Source organism: Heloderma suspectum, chromosome W (genome assembly GCF_057233095.1).
Source record: "Heloderma suspectum isolate Gila_16-S chromosome W, 16-S_ref, whole genome shotgun sequence".
NCBI lineage: Eukaryota > Metazoa > Chordata > Lepidosauria > Squamata > Helodermatidae > Heloderma > Heloderma suspectum.
The window spans coordinates 701893-723329 of NC_139475.1; the positions used below are offsets into that span (position 1 = coordinate 701893).

The window sequence follows — 21437 nt, forward strand, 5'->3', positions numbered from 1 at the left end:
GTGATAATTCCACTCTACTATGTGCTGGTCAGACCTCACCTTGAATACTGTGTCCAGTTCTGAAGGAGGATTCAGATCAGTTGGAGCGAGTTCAGAGAAGGGCAGCAAAGAGCATCGGGACTAGAAACTCAGTCCAGCAAAGAAAGGTGGAAGGAGTTGGGTTTGTTTGGCTTTGAGAAGAAAAGACAGAAGGGGAGATATGGTAGCACTTTTCCAGTCAATCAGAAGAGGGCCACAACCTGTTCTCTGTCATCCAAGACTTAGGGCATGAAATAATGGGCTTAACCTACAGGAAGGCAGATTTAGGAAACATGCTCTAACGGTCCAAGCAGTCAGACAATGGGAGGTGGTGAGCTCCCTGTCCCCGGAGGAATCCAAGCAGGGACTAGACAGCTGCCTGTCAAGGAGGCTTAAAACTGGATTCCGGCACTGAGCAGGGGTGGACTTGAGGACCTCAAGGGTACCTCCCACCTCCTCTAGGATTCTGTGACTTGCCCTGTTGATCCAGCAGAGAAAGATGGGGTCCTTCTGCTTCCTCCTGCCCCTTTGGGGGTGCAGGCTCCTCACGCCTCGCCAGAGGCCTGCAGATGCCCTCTCCCCATGCCTCAGTTCTTGACTCACTGCCCCCACTCCTCGCTTTTGCTGCAGGGTGCGTTTGGAAGATGCTACAAGTTTACAGACACGTCCACCAACCAGATCTACGCGGTGAAGGTCGTCTCCCAGTCCCGGGTCTCGAGGCTGGACAGCAGAGGGAAAGTGAGCTGAGGGCTGGGGGGAGGGTCTCGGTGGGGCAAACAGTGCCGAGGCTCTGCTGGGTGGAGACCAGCTCCATCCTTGGCTGGGCACCCCCGCCTCGCTCAAGGGAAGCCCCTGTATCTGCGGGAGAACGGTTGTGCGACTTGTGTTCTCCATGTGCGTGTGACGCCGCGTCCCACTGTCTGCTGTTTCAAGCTGGGTGTGGCAGGAGGTGGGAGGCATCTGTTCCCCCCACTCACACTGAAGTCAGTGGGTGCAAATACAAGGACCAGTCCCAGGCCATGCGCAAAGTTCCATCATTGTGGTGGGCATGGCTCAGAATTGATTAGTCAGTTGGCCACAGTGCAGCCTGACTCACACTGAATCCTGGCCCTTTGGTGGCTTCCCGGCTTTTGTGCTGTGTCCCCCCCCCCCAATTCTAAACGGCTGAAACGCCTCTCCGCAGGTTGAGCTGCTGGCAGAAATATCTGTAAGCTAAGATGTGTTGGGGGGTTATACTTTGGCCACGTCTCTTGCCTTTGGCTCCACTCACCTCTGGAATGCGGCCCCCCAAGAGCATCTTCAAACCGGAACTTGACCCTCAGGTGAAAGATCTTCCGCACCCCTGGAGCAAAGTGTTGCACCCTAAAAGACCTTGTTGTTCCGGGTGATTTAGTGCAGCGCGAGGCACCTTAACACAAGCACGTCTCTGCCCCAAGGAGCTTCCAGTCCTGAAGTGGAGGGCGGGGGGGGGGGGTTATGGCTCACTTTTGTCCCTCCTTCCAGTGGGGTTTTGCCCTTGGAGGCCTTTCCTTTTTCCTCCCCAGTGCTGCCAGTTCCAGCTGACCCCGGCACCTGGGCCGCCCCGTGACTTCTCCCGCGCTCTCGCTTTCTGTGCTGGTATTTCTGCAAAGCTCTCATTTTTTGTTTGGTTTTAATTGTTCCTTCACAGGTTGAGCGTGAGATCGAACTGCACAGCCGGCTGAAGCACCGGCACGTCGTGGCCTTTCACCGGCATTTTGCTGACCGGGAGAACATTTACATGGTGCTGGAATATTGTAGCAGGAAGGTGAGAGCGCGGAGGAAGCAGCCAAAGCGTGCAGGCTCACCTGAGGGGGCCTCCTGCTACCCCAGACGTATTTAGTGGACGACTGAGGCAGCCGAAAGGGCGCCCCACGCTCCAGCCTGCACACATGGCTAGGACAGCGCCCGCCAATAACAGGAGTGGGTGATTTCTGCAGGGAGGGTGGAGCAAAGTTTTCACCTCACAACAACCCTGCAAGGTAGGGCTGGCCAAAAACGTGTGATTTGCTCAAGGCTGCCCAGTGGCTTGGAAGACCAAGAAAGATTCGAACTCGAGTCTCCCAGGATGAAAGCCCACAGGTGCACGCCCTCCCTTTGAGGCCAGGAGGGGGAATGTACGGCCCACCGGCTGCTTTACATTTATATCCTGCCTTTTTTGCTCTTGCAAGGAGCTCAAGGCAGCTTACACGGTCCTTCTCCATTTTATCCTTGCAACAACCCTGTGGGGCAGGTTAGGCTGAAAGTTAGGTGAGCGGCCCAAGTCACCCTGTGAGCTTCATGGCCGAGTGGGGACTCAAACCCGGGTCTCCCCAGTCCAACACTCAAGCCGCTACACCACACTGGCTCTCTGTGGTGTTGGACTGGATCTCCCATCATCCCTCACTGTTGCCTAGGCTGGCTGAGGCTGATGGGAGTTGGAGCTGAACAACATCTGGAACAACCTGCCCCCATCCTGGCTTTAAAACATGCATACTCAGCAAGACCCAAATGAAAAAGCTTACCGGGCACCGATGCATATGGGTTTGGTTTCCACAGGTGAGGCAAATGCACTTTGAGTATGCTCAGAGGTCCTGTTCCCCTTTACCGTTATTGCAGCAACTTGATTGAAACTAAGCTGTGAGGCAGCTTTGTTTTTTATTGTTTAAGGGGCTGTCCATCCTTATGGTGCGTCAAAGGGGACCAAGAAGGCAACCCAATCTGCAAACGCCCACACCACGTTTTCACCAGGGGTTGCCAAATGGCCAGAATGGGGGGCGGGTGGCCTGATCTGTTGCTGGGCTTCTAGCCGAGGCTGGATCTGTGGGAATCAGCCGTCGAGGCTTTTTCACGGCGTGGAGGGAAACGCGACCGTCTGTGTGCTTGTCTGCGTGCCAAGTTGCTCCTCAAGGCACAGGAGCAGGGGCTGCTAAAAAGTTGGCAACCCTGACCTCCATTACTCTGCCCCCCTTCCCCAGGCAAGATTTGGGACTGCTGTTCTGGCCGAAGGCACTTCCTCAAGTGGGGCTGTTGTTTTTAGGGGCTTCCATCAAGTTGCACAAAAGGTAGACAATTCAACAGGTAAAGCTTCTCCCACCAGATGGGGCAACATAGACAGAAATTCAGACACTGAGGGCTCCTCCCCCACCCCACCACAAGCTGGGGGAAGATTTATCCTTTCGTTTTCTGCGTGTTGGAAGGGGCAGAAAATTTCCTTGCATCCAGAAAATGGCTAAAAATCAATATCGCCTTTCTCCTTTCTGCTGCCAACCTGCTCAACACATTTTTAGTCCCTGGCCCACATCCTGAAGGCACGGAAGACACTGACGGAACCGGAGGTCCGTTTCTACCTGAAGCAAGTCATCGCTGGCTTGCAGTATATCCACTGTGAAGGGATCATTCACCGGGACCTCAAGCTGAGTAGGTAGCAAAAGGCTGAGTGGAAATTTGAAGGCGGGGGCCCTGTTCCCTGGCAATGGGACACTTGAAGCCCCATCCTATGCATGCTTCCTTGGAGAGACCTCACACCGGGCTTCAGTGGGGTTTACTCCCAGGTAAATGTGTTTAGGATCGCAACCTGAAGTCGGGGACCAGGACATCTGGGTTCTTGGGGGCAGGAGTGCCATGAACAGCTAGCACAACTTTTCCCCCAAAGGACCTTAAAAGAGCCGGGCTGGACCAGACCCAGATGACACTACCTAGTCCACTATCCTGTTCCCAGCAGGGGTTGGCCAGGTGCCTCATTGTTGAGACCACAACCATCCCCTCTGGTTTTCTGCCTGTTTTGGCTGCACAGAGGTAGAGTCTGCCTGTAAGCAGAGGTTCTGTTCATGGTCTTTGTGAATAGTTGCTAATTGCACAATGACCTTATTTTTAAAAACATTTCATCGTTTAAGGACAGCCGGACATATGCCTGGTTCCAGGGGCTCATTTTATTATTTTTACTTTGAAAACAGATGCTCCTTTTTCAACGGCAAAACAAGCCAGTGTGTTGAGCGGCTTCGTTCTGTTCCAGCAGCCATGACGGGGCTGTGCTTTCCGTGAAGTGGACATGCGAAACTGCACATGCTTCGAGTAGTTCTTTTTAATCAGGGATGGCCAGCAGCTGTTCTGTTTGCATATGAAGAATGTTTAAGTTGTGGAGTGTGGCATGGCCTGGGGGTGGCGGGGAGAGAAACGTTAGTTGTGAGTTTCACAACAGAAGGAGTAAATGTGCCATCTAATGGAGGCACAAGGCCATCCATTCCAGTCTAAAATGGTCTGGGGCCCCAGCTGAGGCTTCCCCTCTGTGCATTTTCAAAACCACCCCTACCCAGGTGCTGTCACAACAGCTTGCGGCAGGGAGTTCCGTCGCTTCATTCTGCGCTGCATGAAGAATATCTCTCAGGGGTTGTCCTCCCACAGCTTTGGCCTCCTTTGAGCTCCCTAGTTACTTCTTTGTTAATTAAACATGCCGGCTCTGCTCTTCAGGGATCTCGTTTGCATGTCTGCATTCATTTGCACCTTGTTTCCTCATGGGGGGTGCTGATTTACTCTCTGATGCCCTAATTGCCCAGCAGCCTGGTGATCCGTCTGAGACCGGAGAGGGCTGTGTGGTGGGGTGGGCGCTTTGCAGAGTGGGGTTAAAAATACACAGCCAGCCGTCTCGGGGCAGAGTAAATGCCTGCGGCGTGAGCTCATGGCTCGATTGCAGGCGGGCTGCTGGGGCTCTCCAAGCGGAGGGCCTGGCCGGGGAAATGCAGCTCAGATTTGGCCGCTGGTGTGTGTGCGCATGGGACGTATGCACACACACACACACACACACACGCAGCCTTGAGCTGCCACCATGGGGGTCGATGGGGTGGAGATTGAGCCTGAGCAAAAGAGCAGCACGTTCTGCTGCTGGCAAGGAGGACAGGCAGCAAAGCTCTCTCTGGTGTGCACAAAGACCCACGGACTCGCACAGAGACACACAGGCCTCCCTTCCTCAATGCACATGTTGGTTAAGGACAGAGACGTTTCATACAGCTGTCGCCAACCTGGCTCCCTCCAGAGGGCTTGCACTGCAACCCCCAACACCCCCAGCCAGGCTAGAGGTTGTAGTCCAGCACTGAGCGTCTCCAAACTCTCTGCCTTGCCAGGTAACTTCTTTGTGACGAAGAGCATGCAGGTGAAAATAGGGGACTTGGGGCTGGCGACTCGGGAGGAGCAGGCCAGCCGGCGGCGAGGGTGAGTGTTATGGGCAGGAGCTGGTGAGTGCCGCGGAGGGTCTTGTCTTTTCTGAGTAGAGGGAACCCAGCATTTGAACCTTGGGGGTGCCGTGGAAGCCGCTGGGGAACATTTAAGTCCTCTTATGACATGGTCTTGGGTGCGTTTCTCTAGAAGTAAAGCCCACTGTTTTCCGGGAGCTCCCTCCCTCGTGAGTCTGTGAAGGGCTGTGGTCTCCATCTCTGGCGCTTTAAACGGATGAAAGCTCCATTTCCGGGGGTGGGGGCAACCTCTTAATGATCCACATCGGGTGGGCAATTCATGGCCCTCTAGACGTTTTGGCCTACAGCTCCTCGCCAGCGCAGCCAGTGGTGAGGGCTGATGGGTGTTGCAGCCCAAACCTTTTATTCCAGTAGGACAAGCAGGCCAAAGACGTCACACCCGAAATGCCCTTTGACCTTCATAGAGAGCTGCTCAAGAGCAGGAAAATCCTGAGCAGACCTGATTCTGCTTCGCGGGACTTGAGAACTGGCACATGGGCTTCTCGTGGGCAGGGCCCCCAATTCCTGTCCATAAGTCTCCACAGAGCAGGGTCTTTCCCATTCCCCCATGTCCTCTGCCTTTGGTGTTTTGAGGGCTTCCATCTCCCACCACCACAGCCAGCACTGCACCCGTCTGAAGAAGCTCGCTCTGGCTTATGCCACAAAAAAATGCACCCTGGTTTTCGTAGCACCTTTTCTGTGTGGAGTGACCTGTTGCAGTTGTTCCTCGTGTCTCTCTGTCTCTCTCTCTCTCTCTCCCTCTGTGGCCCTTTCCCTCCCTCCACAGAGTGGTCTGCGGGACCCCCAATTACTTGGCTCCCGAAGTCATCGCTAAGAAGGGGCATTCGTTCAAGTCAGACATCTGGGCACTGGGCTGTATAATGTGAGTAACTCGAGGCTGGCCCAGGACGTGTTGCTGCCTGAAGCAAAGAACAAGCTGCCGTCCCCGTGCCAAACGTGGCTGGGCCAGGCCAACAAATCTGGCTTCCACTCTGACCGCGGACGAGCGAGGTCGCTTAGCGGGGGCTGCAGCTCTCTCTCCCGGCACCTGCCTGCCGTCTCCAAGCAGTTGCCACCTAAGGCGACTGCCTCACTCTGCCTCATGGCGGGGCCGGCCCTGGGGGAACTCTGGGGCCCATCAGGCTGGCAGGCTGATCCGCACAGCCTGTGTTTCCAAAGGACTCCGGTGACGCTTCGCTTTTGGCCAGCCAGGCCAGAATGTGGCCGTTGCAGGGATCCCTGACATTAATCTCCTGTCGTCTGCTTTTCCCCCAGGTACACAGTCTTAACTGGCTGCTCCCCTTTCGAGATCACGCACAAGCAGGAGATGTACCGGTGCATCCGAGAGGGCCGATACCCCGTCCCCAGGCACCTCTCGGCCAGCGCTCAGGACCTGATCGGAAAGCTCCTGGCTCCCGACCCGGTGGCCCGACCCAGCCTGGAAGAAGCCCTCAACCACGCCTTTTTCACGCAGGTATGAGGCAGGGGGTTGGAGGCAGGCTTGTGCCAGCTGTTTCTAGTTCCCAGACACAGAGAGGGCGCAAGGATTATTGCTATGGTTGTTATTGAGAGTTGTTGATGTTGTTATTAATTCTAATAGACTTATATAGTGCTTACTGTATTTAAAAATATCTCTAAACAGTATACAAAGAAGGATTAAATACAAGTATATAAAACATTTATAAAGACAATGAAAATCAAGTAATCGCAACACCAAAATTAACAAACATGTTAACGCGGGAGAGCAGCATGTGCGTCCACTGCAAACTAGAAATCAGAGGAAGACTTCTCACCATGAGAGGCCCTCAAGTCTGGCCATCTCCCTGGACACAGAACCTGGCCAGATCCAAGGAGGAAATGGAGGCATTTAGAGGAATGTGACTTCTGGGATTTTCTGATGCTCACTGGAGTCAGAAAGAGGATCTGTCCCCCCCAACAGGAGGGGAGGACCTTCAAATTAATCTGGTGCCTCCTGAGTCAGCCATGGCTCAGGACTCATGGGTGCCATATGATTTTGGATCAGAGGTCTGCTTTGGCCATTGCTGCAGATCTGAGCTCAGCAAGGAATTCCACTCCAGCCCCCACCAGGCTGACATGGTTGGTGTAACCCGTTGACTGGCTGTGGGTTCATCTGGAGAAAGGATAGCCTTTCATTGTCTCCTTGCACACTCGCAGTCTGGTTGCAAAGGTGGATCCCGGGGGTGGGGGCATGGGGGGGCTACTCCAGGGAGGAGAAATCTGTTGGACTGCAAGTCCCATCATTCCTCACCCTTAGCTCTGCTGACAAGGGCTGCTGGGAGCTGCCATCCAGCCACATCACCCTCTTTCTCCTTCTGCATCTCTCACCAGGGCTTCACTCCGGCCAGGCTCTCGTCACGGGCGTGCCATTCTGCCCCCATGTTCACGCTCCCTAACCCACTCAGGAAATTCTTCCAGAAAGCGGCCAAGCTCCTTTTCCGGGGCTCCCCGTGCCAGAACCCCAGGACTGGTGAGTGGCATGAGAGAGAATGCTGTTATTGGAAGGAGGAGACCAGAGAGGGAGAGGAATCCGGAAGCCCTGTTCCAGAACAGGACGCTTTCTGATCTGCGCTCCCTCCTCCTGTCAGCCAGCTCGACGGGCAGCCAAGGTTTGTGCTGAGGGACCCGCACTCTCCACGCACTTGGAGGCAACCTTTCTCATTGCTATTCCTGAAGCCTAGAGTAGGGGAGCGTCCAGCAGCCGTGGGGGTGCAGGCCCAAGTGGGGTAGGTGTGCCTTGGAGACTATAAATCTGAAATGAATCCAGATTTAAACACAAAGCTCCAGCCTGCTTTTCAAATTTTGCTGTTGTGTTGTTTTGCTGTTGTTTGTAAGCTGCAGGTCAGTCAGCCTTTTAAATGCATCAATGACGTCTCTAGTCCGCTGTGTACCCAGCACCTGCCAGGCTTGCAGAACTTAGGCTGACTGCACCAACCACTGTACTCTTCTTTTCCTGCTCTGCCCCCAGTGAGCCCTGAGCCCCGGGAAGCAGAGGAAGTGCGTCTGCAAGAGGTGCCACGATGCCCCCCTGTTGAGCCCCCCAGCTTAGTAAGAAATGGCTCTTTTAGTATTGGGGGCGGGAGTGTCTCTCTTTGCAGTTACAGCATTGCTGAGAAGCAACTGGGCTCCTGATTGGGACTCCAAATTGGGTGTTGTCTTTTACTTGGAGAGATCCCTTTCCCAGCTTATCCCAGTTTTAAGGGGAGTGGGGGTTCTCAGAGGCATGATGGGGGGTGGCTTCCCTCCCTGTCTCTGGCACTTCTGTGGGATTTAATTATCACTGGGGTTGCTTCTTTGTTGCTTCCCCCCTGCCCCCAATGAAGGAAGCAGAAAAGGGGAGCGGAGGAGACGTCCTTGAGGATCCAAGCAGTTTCCCTGTTCACTTGCTCATGAGGGGGTCTCTGAACAGCCCATCTGAAGCACAGGGTGAGTGGAGCCACAGAGGTAGAGAGCTGGGTTGGTGTGTGCTTGTGGTGGTTGGGGGAGAGAAGCTGTGGGCCACCTTTTCTTAGAAAGATGGAGAGGAAGCCATGAAGAGAGCCCCCCCCCCCGCCTTTTGGCGGCCCAGGCTGCTGTGAGGATTCGAAGCAGAGGAACAGTGCCAATGAGAAAGATGGCAACCCTCACCTAGCGCCAGCCAGCAATTTGGCTTGAGGCACTGTGACGCCAGACAACCCCTCCCCAGCCCACAGAGGAAATATGGGGAGGGGATTTTACCCCATTGGGAAATTAAAGAAGGTCATTCCAAGTGAGGTCTGCAAGGCATGTCCTGAAACTGCTAAAAAGGGAAGCTAAACCGTGGTAAACTAGACGGGTAAACTTTCAGGGCAATTTGGGTTGCCCTATGTGATGTTTTCCGAGGAGCAGAGTGGAAGGGTCAGAAGGCGAGGAGACCGAGAGGCAATACATCCGGTGCTCAGATTCACAGGGGGCAATGAGGGCTTCCCTGCTTTTTATTTATTCCTTTGTTACCCTCTCCATCAGGTGGCAGTTCAGCTGCCTTTTAGATGGCCCTGGGGATGGTCAGCGGGGGGGGCCCAAGGGGTGGCATTCACTAAACACTCCCCTGTGTCGCCCCCTCCCCAATAATTTGGACACTGGAGAGGGGGAAGAGGCCTGCCTGATGATTGAGCAGCTACTCCAAGGAGAGTGTCAGTAGCAGCTTTGCAAAAAGAGACGAAGGCGCAACCCTGTGCACATTTAGACAGAATGCTAGCAGCTGTAGAACTTTTTTTCCATCTAAACTTGCATAGCGTTGCACCCTAAAAAAAACCCATTGAGGGAAGCAGAAAAGGACTTGATTGACCCAACACATTTCAGGCCTTTGGGGCAAAGTGGCACCGTCATTCCCAAGATAACCAAACCAGTGTCCCTTTCCATGTTGGAGTAACCACAGCAGACTTCTAAATACCTGCTGTGGTTTTCGACAAAGTGCCCCATGATCTCCTGATGAGCAAACTAGCTCAAAGTGGGCTAGATGAAACAACGATCCGGTGGATCCACAGTTGGCTACAGAATCGGACTCAAAGAGTGCTTATCAACGGGACCTTCTCAAACTGGGGAGAGGTGACGAGTGGGGCACCGCAGGGCTCAGTCCTGGGCCCAGTGCTCTTCAACACTGTTATGAATGACTTGGAGGAGGAGGTGCAGGGAATGCTGATCAAATTTGCTGATGACACAAAATGGGGCGGGATAGCGAATACTTTGGAAGACAGAAACAAAATTCAGAGTGATCTGGATAGACTGGAGCGCTGGGCAGAAAACAACAGAATGACATTTCATAGGGAGAAATGCCAAGTTCTGTATCTAGGAAGAAGAAACCAAGTGCACAGTTACAAGATGGGGGATACGTGGCTCAACCACACTACAAGCGAGAAGGATCTTGGAATTGTTGTCGATCACAAGCTGAATATGAGCCAACAATGTGATGTGTCTGCAAAAAAGGCAAATGCTCTTTTGGGCTGCATTAATAGAAGTGTAGCTTCCAAATCCCGGGAAGTGCTAGTTCCCATCTACTCAGCACTGGTTAGGCCTCATCTGGAGTACTGTGTCCAATTCTGGGCACCACACTTGAAGAAGGATGCAGACAAGCTGGGGAGGGTTCAGAGGAGGGCAACAAAGATGATCAGGGGACTGGAAACAAAGCCCTGTGAGGAGAGACTGTAAGAACTGGGAATGTTTAGCCTTGAGAAGATAAGACTGAGGGGAGACAGGATAGCGCTCTTCAAGTCCTTGAAAGGTTGTCCCAGAGAGGAAGGCTAGTATCTCTTCTTGATCATCCCAGAGTGCAGGACACGGAATAATGGGCTGAAGTTACAGGAAGACAGATCCCGGCTGAACATCAGGAAAACCTTCCTGTTAGAGCAAAACGACAATGGAACCCATGACCTAGGGAGGTGGCGGGCTCTCCCACACTGGAGGCATTCAAGACGAGGCTAGACAGCCATCTGTCAGGGATGCTCTGACTTGGATTCCTGCATTGAGCAGGGGGTTGGACTCGATGGCCTTGTAGCCCCCTTCCAACCCTACTATTCTATGATTCTATGACCTCTAAAAACAGAGAAATGGCTGCAAAATATGATGCTCCAGCCTCTAAACATGAAGGGGGTCAGGCAGAGAGAAGGAGAGGGCTGTTTAGCAGCTATGAGTCATGACAGATGTGGGAGCTGCCATTTTTGGATGCAGTCTACCTTTAGATACATTCCTGAGGAAGCCACCAGAGGAGAGGTCTATTTCCTCCCTGCTCTTCCCATCAGGGCATCTGGCTGTCCCGTCGGAAACAGAGTGCTGGAACCGGCATCTGTGCCAGCAGGGCTCTTCTGGTGTTCTTGGGAAACGGTAGGCTGGAATGTTCAGGGGATGGTTGAGGCCTCGGGGTCAGAGCTGCAGACGGAGGGTCTGCCATTCTCCCCCCTACCCTGCCACCCCTTTTTACTCTGACTCTTATTCATTCATTCATTCATTCATTTCACTTCTATACCACCCAATAGCCGAAGTCTCTGGGTGGTTCACAAAAATTAAAACCAAACAGCACACAATAAAACAATTTAAAATATATAGAACATTAAAACCACAATATAACAATACAACCACAATAAAACCTAGCAGCAGTGCAGGAGTTTAAAATACAGATTTAAAACAGCAAAGCTAGAAGTCTAGAAAGCTAAAATGCTAAAATGCCTGGGAAAATAAAAAGGTCTTCACCTGGCGCCGAAAGGAATACAATGTAGGTGCCAGCGAACCTCACTAGGGAGCTCATTCCAGAGCCGGGGTGCCACAGCAGAAAAAGCCCTCCTCCTGGTAGACACCTGCCTCACTTCCTTTGGCAGGGGCTCACGGAGGAGGGCTGCTGAGGATGATCTTAAGGTCCAGGCAGGCACATATGGGGGGAAGCGATCCTTCGGGTAACCTGGCCCCAAGCTGTTTAGGGCTTTGAATGTTAACACCAGCACTTTGAATCGGGCCCAGAAATGGACTGGCAGCCAGTGCAGCTGGAAAAGTACTGGCGTAACATGAGCTCGCTGGCCAGTCCCTGTTAACAATCTCGCTGCCCTATTTTGGACCAGCTGAAGTTTCCGGACCATTTTCAAAGGCAGCCCCACATATAACGCATTGCAGTAATCCAGACGAGAAGTTCTCAGAGCGCGGATAGCTGTAGCTAGGCTCTCTCTGTCCAGAGAAGGGCGCAGTTGGTATACCAGCCTAAGCTGATAAAAAATGCTCCGTGCCACTGAGTTCACCTGTGCCTCAAGTGACAGTTCTGAGTCCAAGAGCACCCCCAAACTATGAACGTGACCCTTTAGGGGGAGTGCAGCCCCCTCCAGAACAGGTTGAGTATTTATTTATTTATTTCATTTCTATACCGCCCAATAGCCGAAGCTCTCTGGGCGGTTCACAAAAATTAAAACCAAACAACACACAATAAAACAATTTAAAATATATAGAACATTAAAACCACAATATAACAATACAACCACAATAAAACCTAGCAGCAGTGCAAGAGTTTAAAATACAGATTTAAAACAGCAAAGATAAAAATTTAGAAAGCTAAAATGCCTGGGAAAATAAAAAGGTCTTCACCTGGCGCCGAAAGGAATACAATGTAGGCGCCAGGCGAACCTCACTAGGGAGCTCATTCCAGAGCCGGGGTGCCACAGCAGAAAAAGCCCTCCTCCTAGTAGCCACCCGCCTCACTTCCTTTGGCAGGGGCTCACGGAGAAGGGCCGCTGACGATGATCTTAAGGTCCGGGCAGGCACATATGGGGGGAGGCGATCCTTCAGGTAACCTGGCCCCAAGCCATTAAGGGCTTTGAATGTAAACACCAGCACTTTGAATCGGGCCCAGAAATGGACTGGCAGCCAGTGCAGTTGGAAAAGTACTGGCGTAATATGAGCTCGCAGGCCAGTCCCCGTTAACAATCTTGCTGCCCTATTTTGGACCAGCTGAAGTTTCCGGACCGTTTTCAAAGGCAGCCCCACGTATAACGCATTGCAGTAATCCAGACGAGAAGTTCTCAGAGCGTCGATAACTGCAGCTAGGCTCTCTCTGTCCAGATAAGGGCGTAGTTGGTATACCAGCCTAAGCTGATAAAAAGTGCTCCGTGCCACTGAGTTCACCTGTGCCTCAAGTGACAGTTCTGGATCCAGGAGCACCCCCAAACTACGAACCTGATCCTTTAGGGGGAGTGCAGCCCCCTCCAGAACAGGTTGAATATCACCTAGCCGGGCAGACGAACCACCCACTAACAGTACCTCCGTCTTGTCTGGATTGAGTTTCAGTTTATTAGCCCTCATCCAGTCCATTACTGTGCCCAGGCACTGGTTCAGAACAGCCACTGCCTCACCTGGTTTTGATGAGAAAGAGAGGCAGAGCTGGGTGTCATCCGCATATTGATGGCACCTCAGCCCACCCCTCCGGATAACCTCCCCCAGAGGTTTCATGTAGATGTTAAACAGCATGGGGGATAGAATAGAGCCCTGTGGAACCCTATGGCACAATTGCCATGGCACAGAGCAATAATCCCCCAGCACCACCTTCTGGAATTGGCCATCCAAGTAGGAGCGGAACCACTGTAGTGCAGTGCCTCCAACTCCCAACCCAGACAACCTATCCAGAAGGATACCATGGTCGATGGTATCGAAAGCCGCTGAGAGGTCCAGGAGAATCAACAGGGTCGCACGCCCCCTGTCCCTCTCCCGGCAGAGGTCATCCCACAGGGCGACCAAAGCAGTTTCCGTTCCAAACCCAGGCCTGAAGCCCGATTGAAATGGATCTAGATAATCCGTTTCATTCAAGAGTGCCTGGAGCTGTCCTACAACCACCCGCTCAAGCACCTTGCCCAGGAAGGGGATGTTGGCCACTGGCCTATAATTGTTAACATCCTCTGGGTCCAGGTTAGGCTTTTTCAGGAGTGGTCTAATTACTGCCTCTTTTAAAGCGGCAGGCACCACTCCCTCTCTCAAGGAGGAATTTACAACCTCCTGGACCCAGCCGGACATCCCCTCCTTGTTTGGTTTAATAAGCCATGAAGGGCAAGGGTCAAGCACACAAGTGGCTGATCGGACTTGGCCAAGCACCTTGTCCACATCCTCAGGCCTCAGTAACTGAAACTCATCCAATAGAACTGGACCAGACGGTGCTCTGAACACCTCTACCAATGGAACTGCATTAATGGTGGTGTCCAATTCATGACGAATCTGAGCGACTTTATCCTCAAAGTGCCGCGCAAACTCGTCACAGCGTGCTACCAAGGGTTCCACCGTCTCTCTCCCTGGCCCAGAATGTAACCACACTGAGAAGATGCAATGCTGGTGGAAAAGGACTGTCTCTTTGCCACCCTCACCGCCACAGAGTAGGCTCGATAGTGGGCTCTTACCTGTGTTCGGTCAGACTCAGCACGAGTTTTCCTCCACCTGCGTTCTAGCCGTCTCCCCTCTTGCTTCGTTGCCCTCAGCTCAGGTGTATACCAAGGAGCTGGCCGGGCTCTGCTCAGAGGGAGAGGGCGCTTGGGCGCGATCGTGTCAACCGCCCGAGTCATCTCTGCATTCCACAGAGCGACCTGGGCTTCGACAGGCGCACCAGCCATACCAGCAGGAAAATCCCCCAGAGCCCTCTGGAATCCATCGGAATCCATTAATCTCCGGGGGCCGACCATTTTAATAGGTCCCCCACCCTTGCAGAGGGGAAAGGCCGCCAGGAGTCTAAACCTCAGCAGGAAGTGATCTGACCATGACAAAGGGACAGATGTTAATTCCTCCACTTTCAGATCACCATCCTCCTGCCCAGTCGAGAAAACCAGATCAAGCGTGTGTCCTTTTGTATGCGTTGGGCCGATGACATGTTGGGACAGCCCCATGGTTGTCATGGCGGCCATGAAGTCCTGAGCCGCCCCGGATACAGCGGCCTCGGCATGGAAGTTGAGATCCCCCAGGACCATCATCCTAGGGGTCCTCAACACCAAGTCCGAGACCACCTCCGTCAGCTCAGGCAGGGAGTCTGATGGGCAGCGGGGTGGGCGGTACACCAACAGAATCCCCAATCTGTCCCGGGTACCCAACACACGGTACAAACACTCAAGATCTGCACTCGAATAAGCAGGAAGCCTGGAGAGGGAGATTGAATTCCTTTAGACCACGGCAACCCCCCCTCCCCAACCCTCAAGTCGGTGTTGGTGCTGCACCCAGTACCCAGGAGGGCACAGCTGGGAGAGAGTGACCCCTCCCAGTTCCCCCACCCAGGTCTCAGTAATACATGCCAGGTCATCCCCCTCATCCACAATCAAATCATGGATGAGGGAGGTCTTATTTTGGGCCGACCTGGCATTCAGCAGCAGCACCACCAGACCCGAGGGCAGACTGGTAAGGGCTGCCAGGAACCATCAGGCTGGGGGAAGAACCAGAAGAGGGGACAGCTGTAAGGAGTATCACCTAGCCGAGCAGACGAACCACCCACTAACAGCACCTCCGTCTCGTCTGGATTGAGTTTCAGGTTATTGGCCCTCATCCAGTCCATTACCGTGCCCAGGCCCTGATTCAGAACAGCCACTGCCTCACCTGGGTTTAGTGAGAAAGAGAGGCAGAGCTGGGTGTCATCCGCATATTGATGGCACCTCAGCCCACCCCTCTGGATAACCTCCCCCAGCGGTTTCATGTAGATGTTGAACAGCATGGGGGACAAAATACAGCCCTGTGGAACCCCACGGCACAATGCCATGGCGCAGGTGAACCTCTCTCGTTCTGTCCGGCAGATGCAGCGTGGCGCCCAGGCAATGTGATTGAGATGGTGGACCAAGTGCTGCGGACCTGCCTGAAGACCATCCCACTGGGTGAGGTTCGGTTTCTGAATACAGGGCGGATTGAAACAAGAGCGTAGGGAGGTGCCTTACATGGACCTTGTCCATTTACCTCAATATTGTCTCTGCTGACTGGCCGTGGCAGTCTGGGCTCAGAGAGGAGCTTTTCCTGTGAACCTGTGTTCTGCCACTGAGCTCTACGCCTTTTAAAGATAAATGAAGACGTTTTATACCAAGTTTGACTGTTGGTCTAACACAGGACCGTTTACTCCAGAGGTGGGCAGAAAGTCGATCTCCAGATGTTTGGGACTTCAGCTCCCATGCTGGCAGGGGCTTCTGGGAGTTGAAGTCCAAAGCATCTGAAGATCTGCCTTCTGCCCACCCCTGGTCTTCACTGACTGGGAGATGCTTCCTGGGGTCCACAATAGAGATGGGTCTTTCCTGGCCCTACCTGGTTATGCTGTCCCCATTTTACAAAATCAACAAGAGTGGGGGCTTCAGGGTGCTGCATCCCCAACCCCGGGACCCGGGATGAGACTTCCCTCTGCCTCTCTCTCAATCCCTGCAGCAGAGCAGAACCCTGAGGCCCAGCAACGGGCCAGCCCCGCCCGGATGGTCACAAAGTGGGTGGACTACTCCAACAAGTACGGCTTTGGCTACCTGCTCTCGGACGGGTCGACGGGGGTGCTCCTTGCTGATGGGACGCACATCGCCCTCTGCCCTCGGCGCCAGTGAGTGCCCACCACGCGCCCCTCCCCAGCGTGCCCCCACACCAGAGGAAAAAGACCGAGACTTGAACGCTCGAGCCAGGTGCAAATGCCAGCGGCTGAAAGCGAGCCACTGGGTTGGAGAGAGGGCGAGAAGGGCCCCCCAGAGGCCAGAGACCCCACCCCCGGACGGCCTCTTCTGCCCTAGATGAAAAGCCGCATGATGCTGGTGGCCTGTGTGGAAGGGGTCTGGATTTGCAGATGAGGCAAGGTTAGAATGGCTGCAGATGTTTCACCTGGAGGAGATTCGGGGGAGACAGGGTAGTGGCCCTGCAGCATTTCAAGGGCCGGCACACAGATGACGGGGCAGATTTTGTTCTCTGCTCCAGCAGGCAGAAACGGGGGCAGGGGGACTGGTGACTCTTGAGAGAGCCCTGTCTGCATGGCTGCATCTTAGCGAGTCAAGAGCGGCAGCAAAGGTCCCTGCCCTCAGCAGCCTCCAGTCTAAAACGCAACTCAGGGAGGTAACGGAGAAGAGAAAGAGGGGGGCAGGACAAAGTCTTCCACCATGTCTTGAGGGACAGGCACTCTGCACGTGCTTAGAAGTCCTGTCTGCATTATTCTTCCTTCTCCTATTCTTGGGCTGAGCCCCTTCTGGCTCAGGAAGGAGCTCTTGGCCACTGGCACCCCCCTTGGCTCGCAGATGACGAACTAGCCAGCCCCGGCCTGGTGATGTTTGCAGCACTGTTTCTTGCCCCCTCTTTCCAGGCTGGTCTGCTACTGCTCAGAGGCCCAGGAGGCCGCCTCCTTCCCACAGAGAGAGGTGCCCACCGCCTTGGCCATGAAAATGGGCGTCCTCCACTTTTTCACGCACTACATGCAGCAGCGGCTGCTGGAGGTGAGGGGCCGGCTACCTGGGGGGCTCGCCTGAGGAAAGAGGTCTTCAATCGCCACTGCGAAGCACAAGCAGCAGCGGGTGGGTTTGCCTGTCCCCAAGGCATCTGGGCAGCCAGGGCCCCACGGAGCTACCAGGGGTGGAAGCAGCGGCAGGAGACGCTTCTCTTGCTTTGGGGCCCTGCCGCTGCCTCCCCAGTTCTTCTGTAGCTGGGGAGTGGGCTCTGACTCTTTCTTCTTCCCCAGGGGGGGCACCAGTGGACAAGTCCCAGCAGCTCAGCGGAAGACCTCTCCCTCCTGCATTTTGCAAAATCCGACGAGGCTCTCTTGATGCTTTTCAGCGACGGGACCCTGCAGGTAAACGGAGGCGCATTTCCGGCCCCGATTTTCACGCAGTCTGGTTGTTCCCAGGTTTGCTCCCACACTCGCCTTGTGGGCAGTGGGGGAAAATGAACATCCAGTACAAGGAAGGCTTCTGGGCCACCCCAAAGCTCCTTCGCTCTTCCGCGGCCTTTGGGTTGGTGCCAATTCAAGAGTCTTGAGCCAAAGTGTAGAAGGGCCCTTGTGGACTCGTCAGGATCAGGTTCTCCTGAGCGCAATGCTGTTGTGCCAGAGATGTAAACAATGAGGCTGATCCCACCCCACCCCACCCCACCTTTGGATATATAAAAACCAGCAAGCACCTGGCTCTGTCTTAAGTGCAATGCACCCACCCCTTGTACGGCAGAGAACAGAAATAAAGAGAGACATGGCGGGTTTTTTATATTGGCCAAGCTGGGGAGGAGATTAATTTTAGGTGTTGAACTAGGTTAAAAAACAAGCTGACAGAAGCCATATCAGGTAGCATTACCTAGCGGCTGGAGGGATTGTAACCCTGGAAAGTTACTTCCCTGGGGCACGGCAACTGATGATGCCCCTTTCGCTGGCTGTCCTTCCTAGCAGGTGCGTCGGGAGAAGGGCCTTCAAGGAGGCGCTCCAGAACTGGGCAGGAACTATCTGCCCAGGTAGCCACTTCGTACAAGGGAGGCACACAGGCACAGAAAGGAAAACAGAGATAAAGTGAAGCAGGGAGGGAGGGAGGCCACTGCAGCCACTGAGCAAACTTGAGGCTCAACGGCTGCCCCTCCCTCGAACCCAAGCCCGTGAGATCGGGTCCCCAGGCTGGAGCGTGGCAAGGGGGAGTGTGTGTGACCAGACCCTCACCCCCCAGCCCTGCGGCCGAGCGGGAGAGACAGGGCCTTGTGCTCCTTCCAAAGGATCCCCAGGGATTCCCAAGGATCGACCGAGGGGGTGTTTCTTGGGTAAATTAGCAGGCTTGGAACAAGTCTGAGGGAAGCCCAAAGCCCAAGCGCCTGGTGGCAAAAAGTGGTGTGTGTATGTGTGTGATCCTATGCCCAGGGGCATCATTAGGTGTAGGCTGCTTGGGCTCCTGCCCCGGATCTATTTCCCAAAGCCCCAAGCTCCCATTTGTGCCGATGGAAGGTGTTTTTCCTCAGCTTCATTGCCATTCAGGGGGTGCTTTTCAAGGAGGAATGCAGCTGGGGATGGGAAGGGTTGACTCTCCCTTCCCCATATGTTACAACACTCCCCCGCCCCATCCCACCCCAAATCTCTCTCTCTCTCTCTCCACTGCAGTTAAGCTTAGAGAAAAACCATTTTTCCCATGAGCTTGGGATGATCTGGGACAGAATACCTATAAACTGCATTTATTTTATTTGAGAAGATTGGGATGAGAAATTCTTTGGCTGGCTTTGGCTCCTGCAAAATGTAAATCAATCCTAATATGACTTCTAAATGTGCATAGAGAGATATAAATTACCATGTTCAGATTTTATGCAGATTTGCGACCTGTGGCGCTGGGGCCCCAAACTTTTAAAGCACCCAGCAGCGCCCCTGCTTATGCCTCCTTCCCACCCCGCTTATTTCCTTCTTTCTGGCTTCTTCCCCGCTCCCAACCTGGCACAACTTCCAGGTCAATTTCTACCACGACCGCACAAAGATCGTGCTGAGCCACTCCGCCGGAGGATACGTCTTGACCTTCGTGGACCGCCAGCGCCTGAGCACCACCTTCTCGCTGGACGCCCTGGCGCTGTGGGGCTGGACACTGCCCCTGCGGGAGCGGGTGGTGTATGCTCTGCGCATGCTCCATTGCCTGTAGCAGCCCCCAACCCTCCCCCCCATGACTGCTGGAGCCAGATGTAAGAAAGCTGTGCAGGAAATCTCCTCCTCTTGGGACTGTTTGCAAGCTTGTGGGCCAGATCCTGCTCTGCTCCTTGGGGGTGGAGAGAGCTGGCACTGGGGCTGGGATGTTTGGAACCGCCGCTCCCCTGGTGTGACACTGTGACTGGGAATTGGGCAGCTGTACGTGTGGCAGAGAGTGCGTGTGTAGGTCTGTGGTGAGGGCGATGGCGGGATCGCCCCCAACATCTGGGCAAGACCCTCACAGCTGGAAAGGCATAGCAAGGGAGGCAGGGAGAGGAGTTTAAGGAGGCCTGAGGCTGTGGTGAGGGGCAGAGAAAGCAGCAGTGGGATTCCAGTGGAGGAGTGGGCAGAAGGAAGGGATCTGGGGGCACGAAGGAGCTGAAATTTGGGCAGGCATCTCTTGCCACTTCCCTCTGGGAGAATATTGCAGGTGTGTTTTAGCCCTCATGAGAGGGAGCAGCCCAGGCGGCTTTGGTTCCGGGTCTTCCCGGCGAAGCTGCCCGACAGTGCACTTGTCTGTCTGGCCACAGGGCTTTGCTCTGACTAGCTGCAGGACCCAAAAGGCACCCCTGGAGCTCCTTGGCGTGGAGATGCCGCCAGGGATCGAGCCGGGCACTCTGAGCTCGTCAAGCGGGGTCCCCGCCTCTGCCACAGGCCCGGCCGCCCTTGCATGAGGAGCAGAGGTCTTCGAAGCCCCCGCTGGACAGCAGAGTCCAGACTTGCAGGCCGAGGAGCAACAGGAGTGAGATCCCAGAGGACAGGAAACCTTTGGTCAACACGACTTGAATGAAGAGAGGGGCAGGGAAAGAAGGGCTGCCCATGTGCGGGGAGGGGGAGTTCTTAGGCCTCCGAACTTCCGTTCCAGGGGATTTTTTAGCGGGTCTTTTTTCCTAGCAGGAGGAAGAGGGGGGCTCTAAGCAGAGGGAAGGAAGGGGTATGTGGCTGGAGGCGTGAGATCGTGGAATCAGAGGAAAGGGATGCCGAGACTGTCATAAAGAGGAAAGCCGGGAGAAATGGGGTGGGGAAGCAGATGATGTTAATCTGGCACTGAAAGGGTTAAATAATCTTGCTAACAAAAGACTGAAGAGGGGACTTCAAACTGAAGATGGCTGATTTGATCTGGAATGGCTGTATGGTCTGAATGAGGGTTTTAGGGAAACCTATGAGAAGTCACCCTAAAAGACCCCAGACTCCTTTTTGAGAAGGCTCCATATTTACGTAGCAGACCCCTGGCCCATGGGCAAGAGGACTTTACATGGAAGAGTCTCTCGGTGGCCACAGCAGGCATGGCTGGTCCCAGCACAGATGCTGTCCTGGTTGTACTGCACAAACCCTGTTTTAATTAAAGCCTGTTTTAATTAAAGCCATGGAGAGACTTTGGCGTTGGAGGAGTTGCTTTTTTCAGAGCTGGTTGGAGCAGCACACGAGGGAAGCTGCACCCTGGCCAAAAAACACCCAAAGACCATTTCCCATGACAACAGTTATCTTCTGTGCCGTATTTATCTCGCTCGAATGTTTCTCTCCCCTCCGGTCGCTCACACGAGGGCACCCACTTGGGTAGGGAGGAGGCGCCACGTTTAGCCGCTCCGGAGTGGAGCGGCTCCTCCGCAGGGCTGTCGCTGGACGGTCTGGAATGAGGGGGTCAGAGAGAAACGGGGCATTGGGGACAAAACAGCCAGACCTCGAACACAGCTCACTAGATACAGTTTGTCATTTCCTTGTATGCCCCAATTTAAAATGCTTTAGCACTGCATATCTTACACGCCCACGTGTGCTTTCCAGCTATCCCGGTGGGTTTGCATTCATGGGTCAGAAGACTGGAAGCAGGAAGCAATGTAGTTCTTGGTGAAAACTGCTGGCAGGATTTTGCTCATCTTTCCACAAGATACAGCACAATCGTATGCCTGTTCTGACAGAAGGAAGTCCTGCAACTCCCGGCATTCCCCAGCCAGCCATTTCACGCCATTCGGGAGTGGCCGCAGCTCAGTAGCAGAATCCCAGCTTTGCCTGCAGAACGTCCCAGTTTTGAACCTCAGCAGCATCTCCAGGTAGGGCCAGTCCATGTTGACAAGACGGGCCTG

General features: G+C 54.1%; 1 protein-coding gene across 1 annotated transcript; it reads left to right on the forward strand.

Annotated features, from left to right (window-relative positions):
- The first annotated feature begins 581 nt into the window (after nt 1–581).
- LOC146333897 (serine/threonine-protein kinase PLK2-like) lies at nt 582–21181 on the forward strand. The gene is made up of 15 exons (XM_084825055.1): nt 582–756; nt 1688–1804; nt 3306–3435; nt 5136–5223; nt 6031–6126; nt 6519–6717; nt 7593–7731; nt 8230–8309; nt 8585–8687; nt 15509–15586; nt 16122–16284; nt 17029–17158; nt 17401–17511; nt 19127–19352; nt 21139–21181. Exons 1-14 carry the CDS (start codon nt 601–603, stop codon nt 19310–19312), a joined length of 1776 nt encoding a protein of 591 aa, XP_084681181.1. The 5' UTR covers nt 582–600; the 3' UTR covers nt 19313–19352; nt 21139–21181.
- Nucleotides 21182–21437: the final 256 nt, after the last annotated feature.

Excerpts from the sequence above, each read along its gene's own strand:
- LOC146333897 (XM_084825055.1), top strand. The coding sequence starts at position 601 with ATGCCTCAGTTCTTGACTCACTGCCCCCACTCCTCGCTTTTGCTGCAG. Across the intron at positions 3,436-5,135 it reads TCACCGGGACCTCAAGCTGA|GTAACTTCTTTGTGACGAAG; the intron begins GTAGGTAGCAAA and ends CTGCCTTGCCAG. Across the intron at positions 7,732-8,229 it reads GTGCCAGAACCCCAGGACTG|TGAGCCCTGAGCCCCGGGAA; the intron begins GTGAGTGGCATG and ends CTCTGCCCCCAG.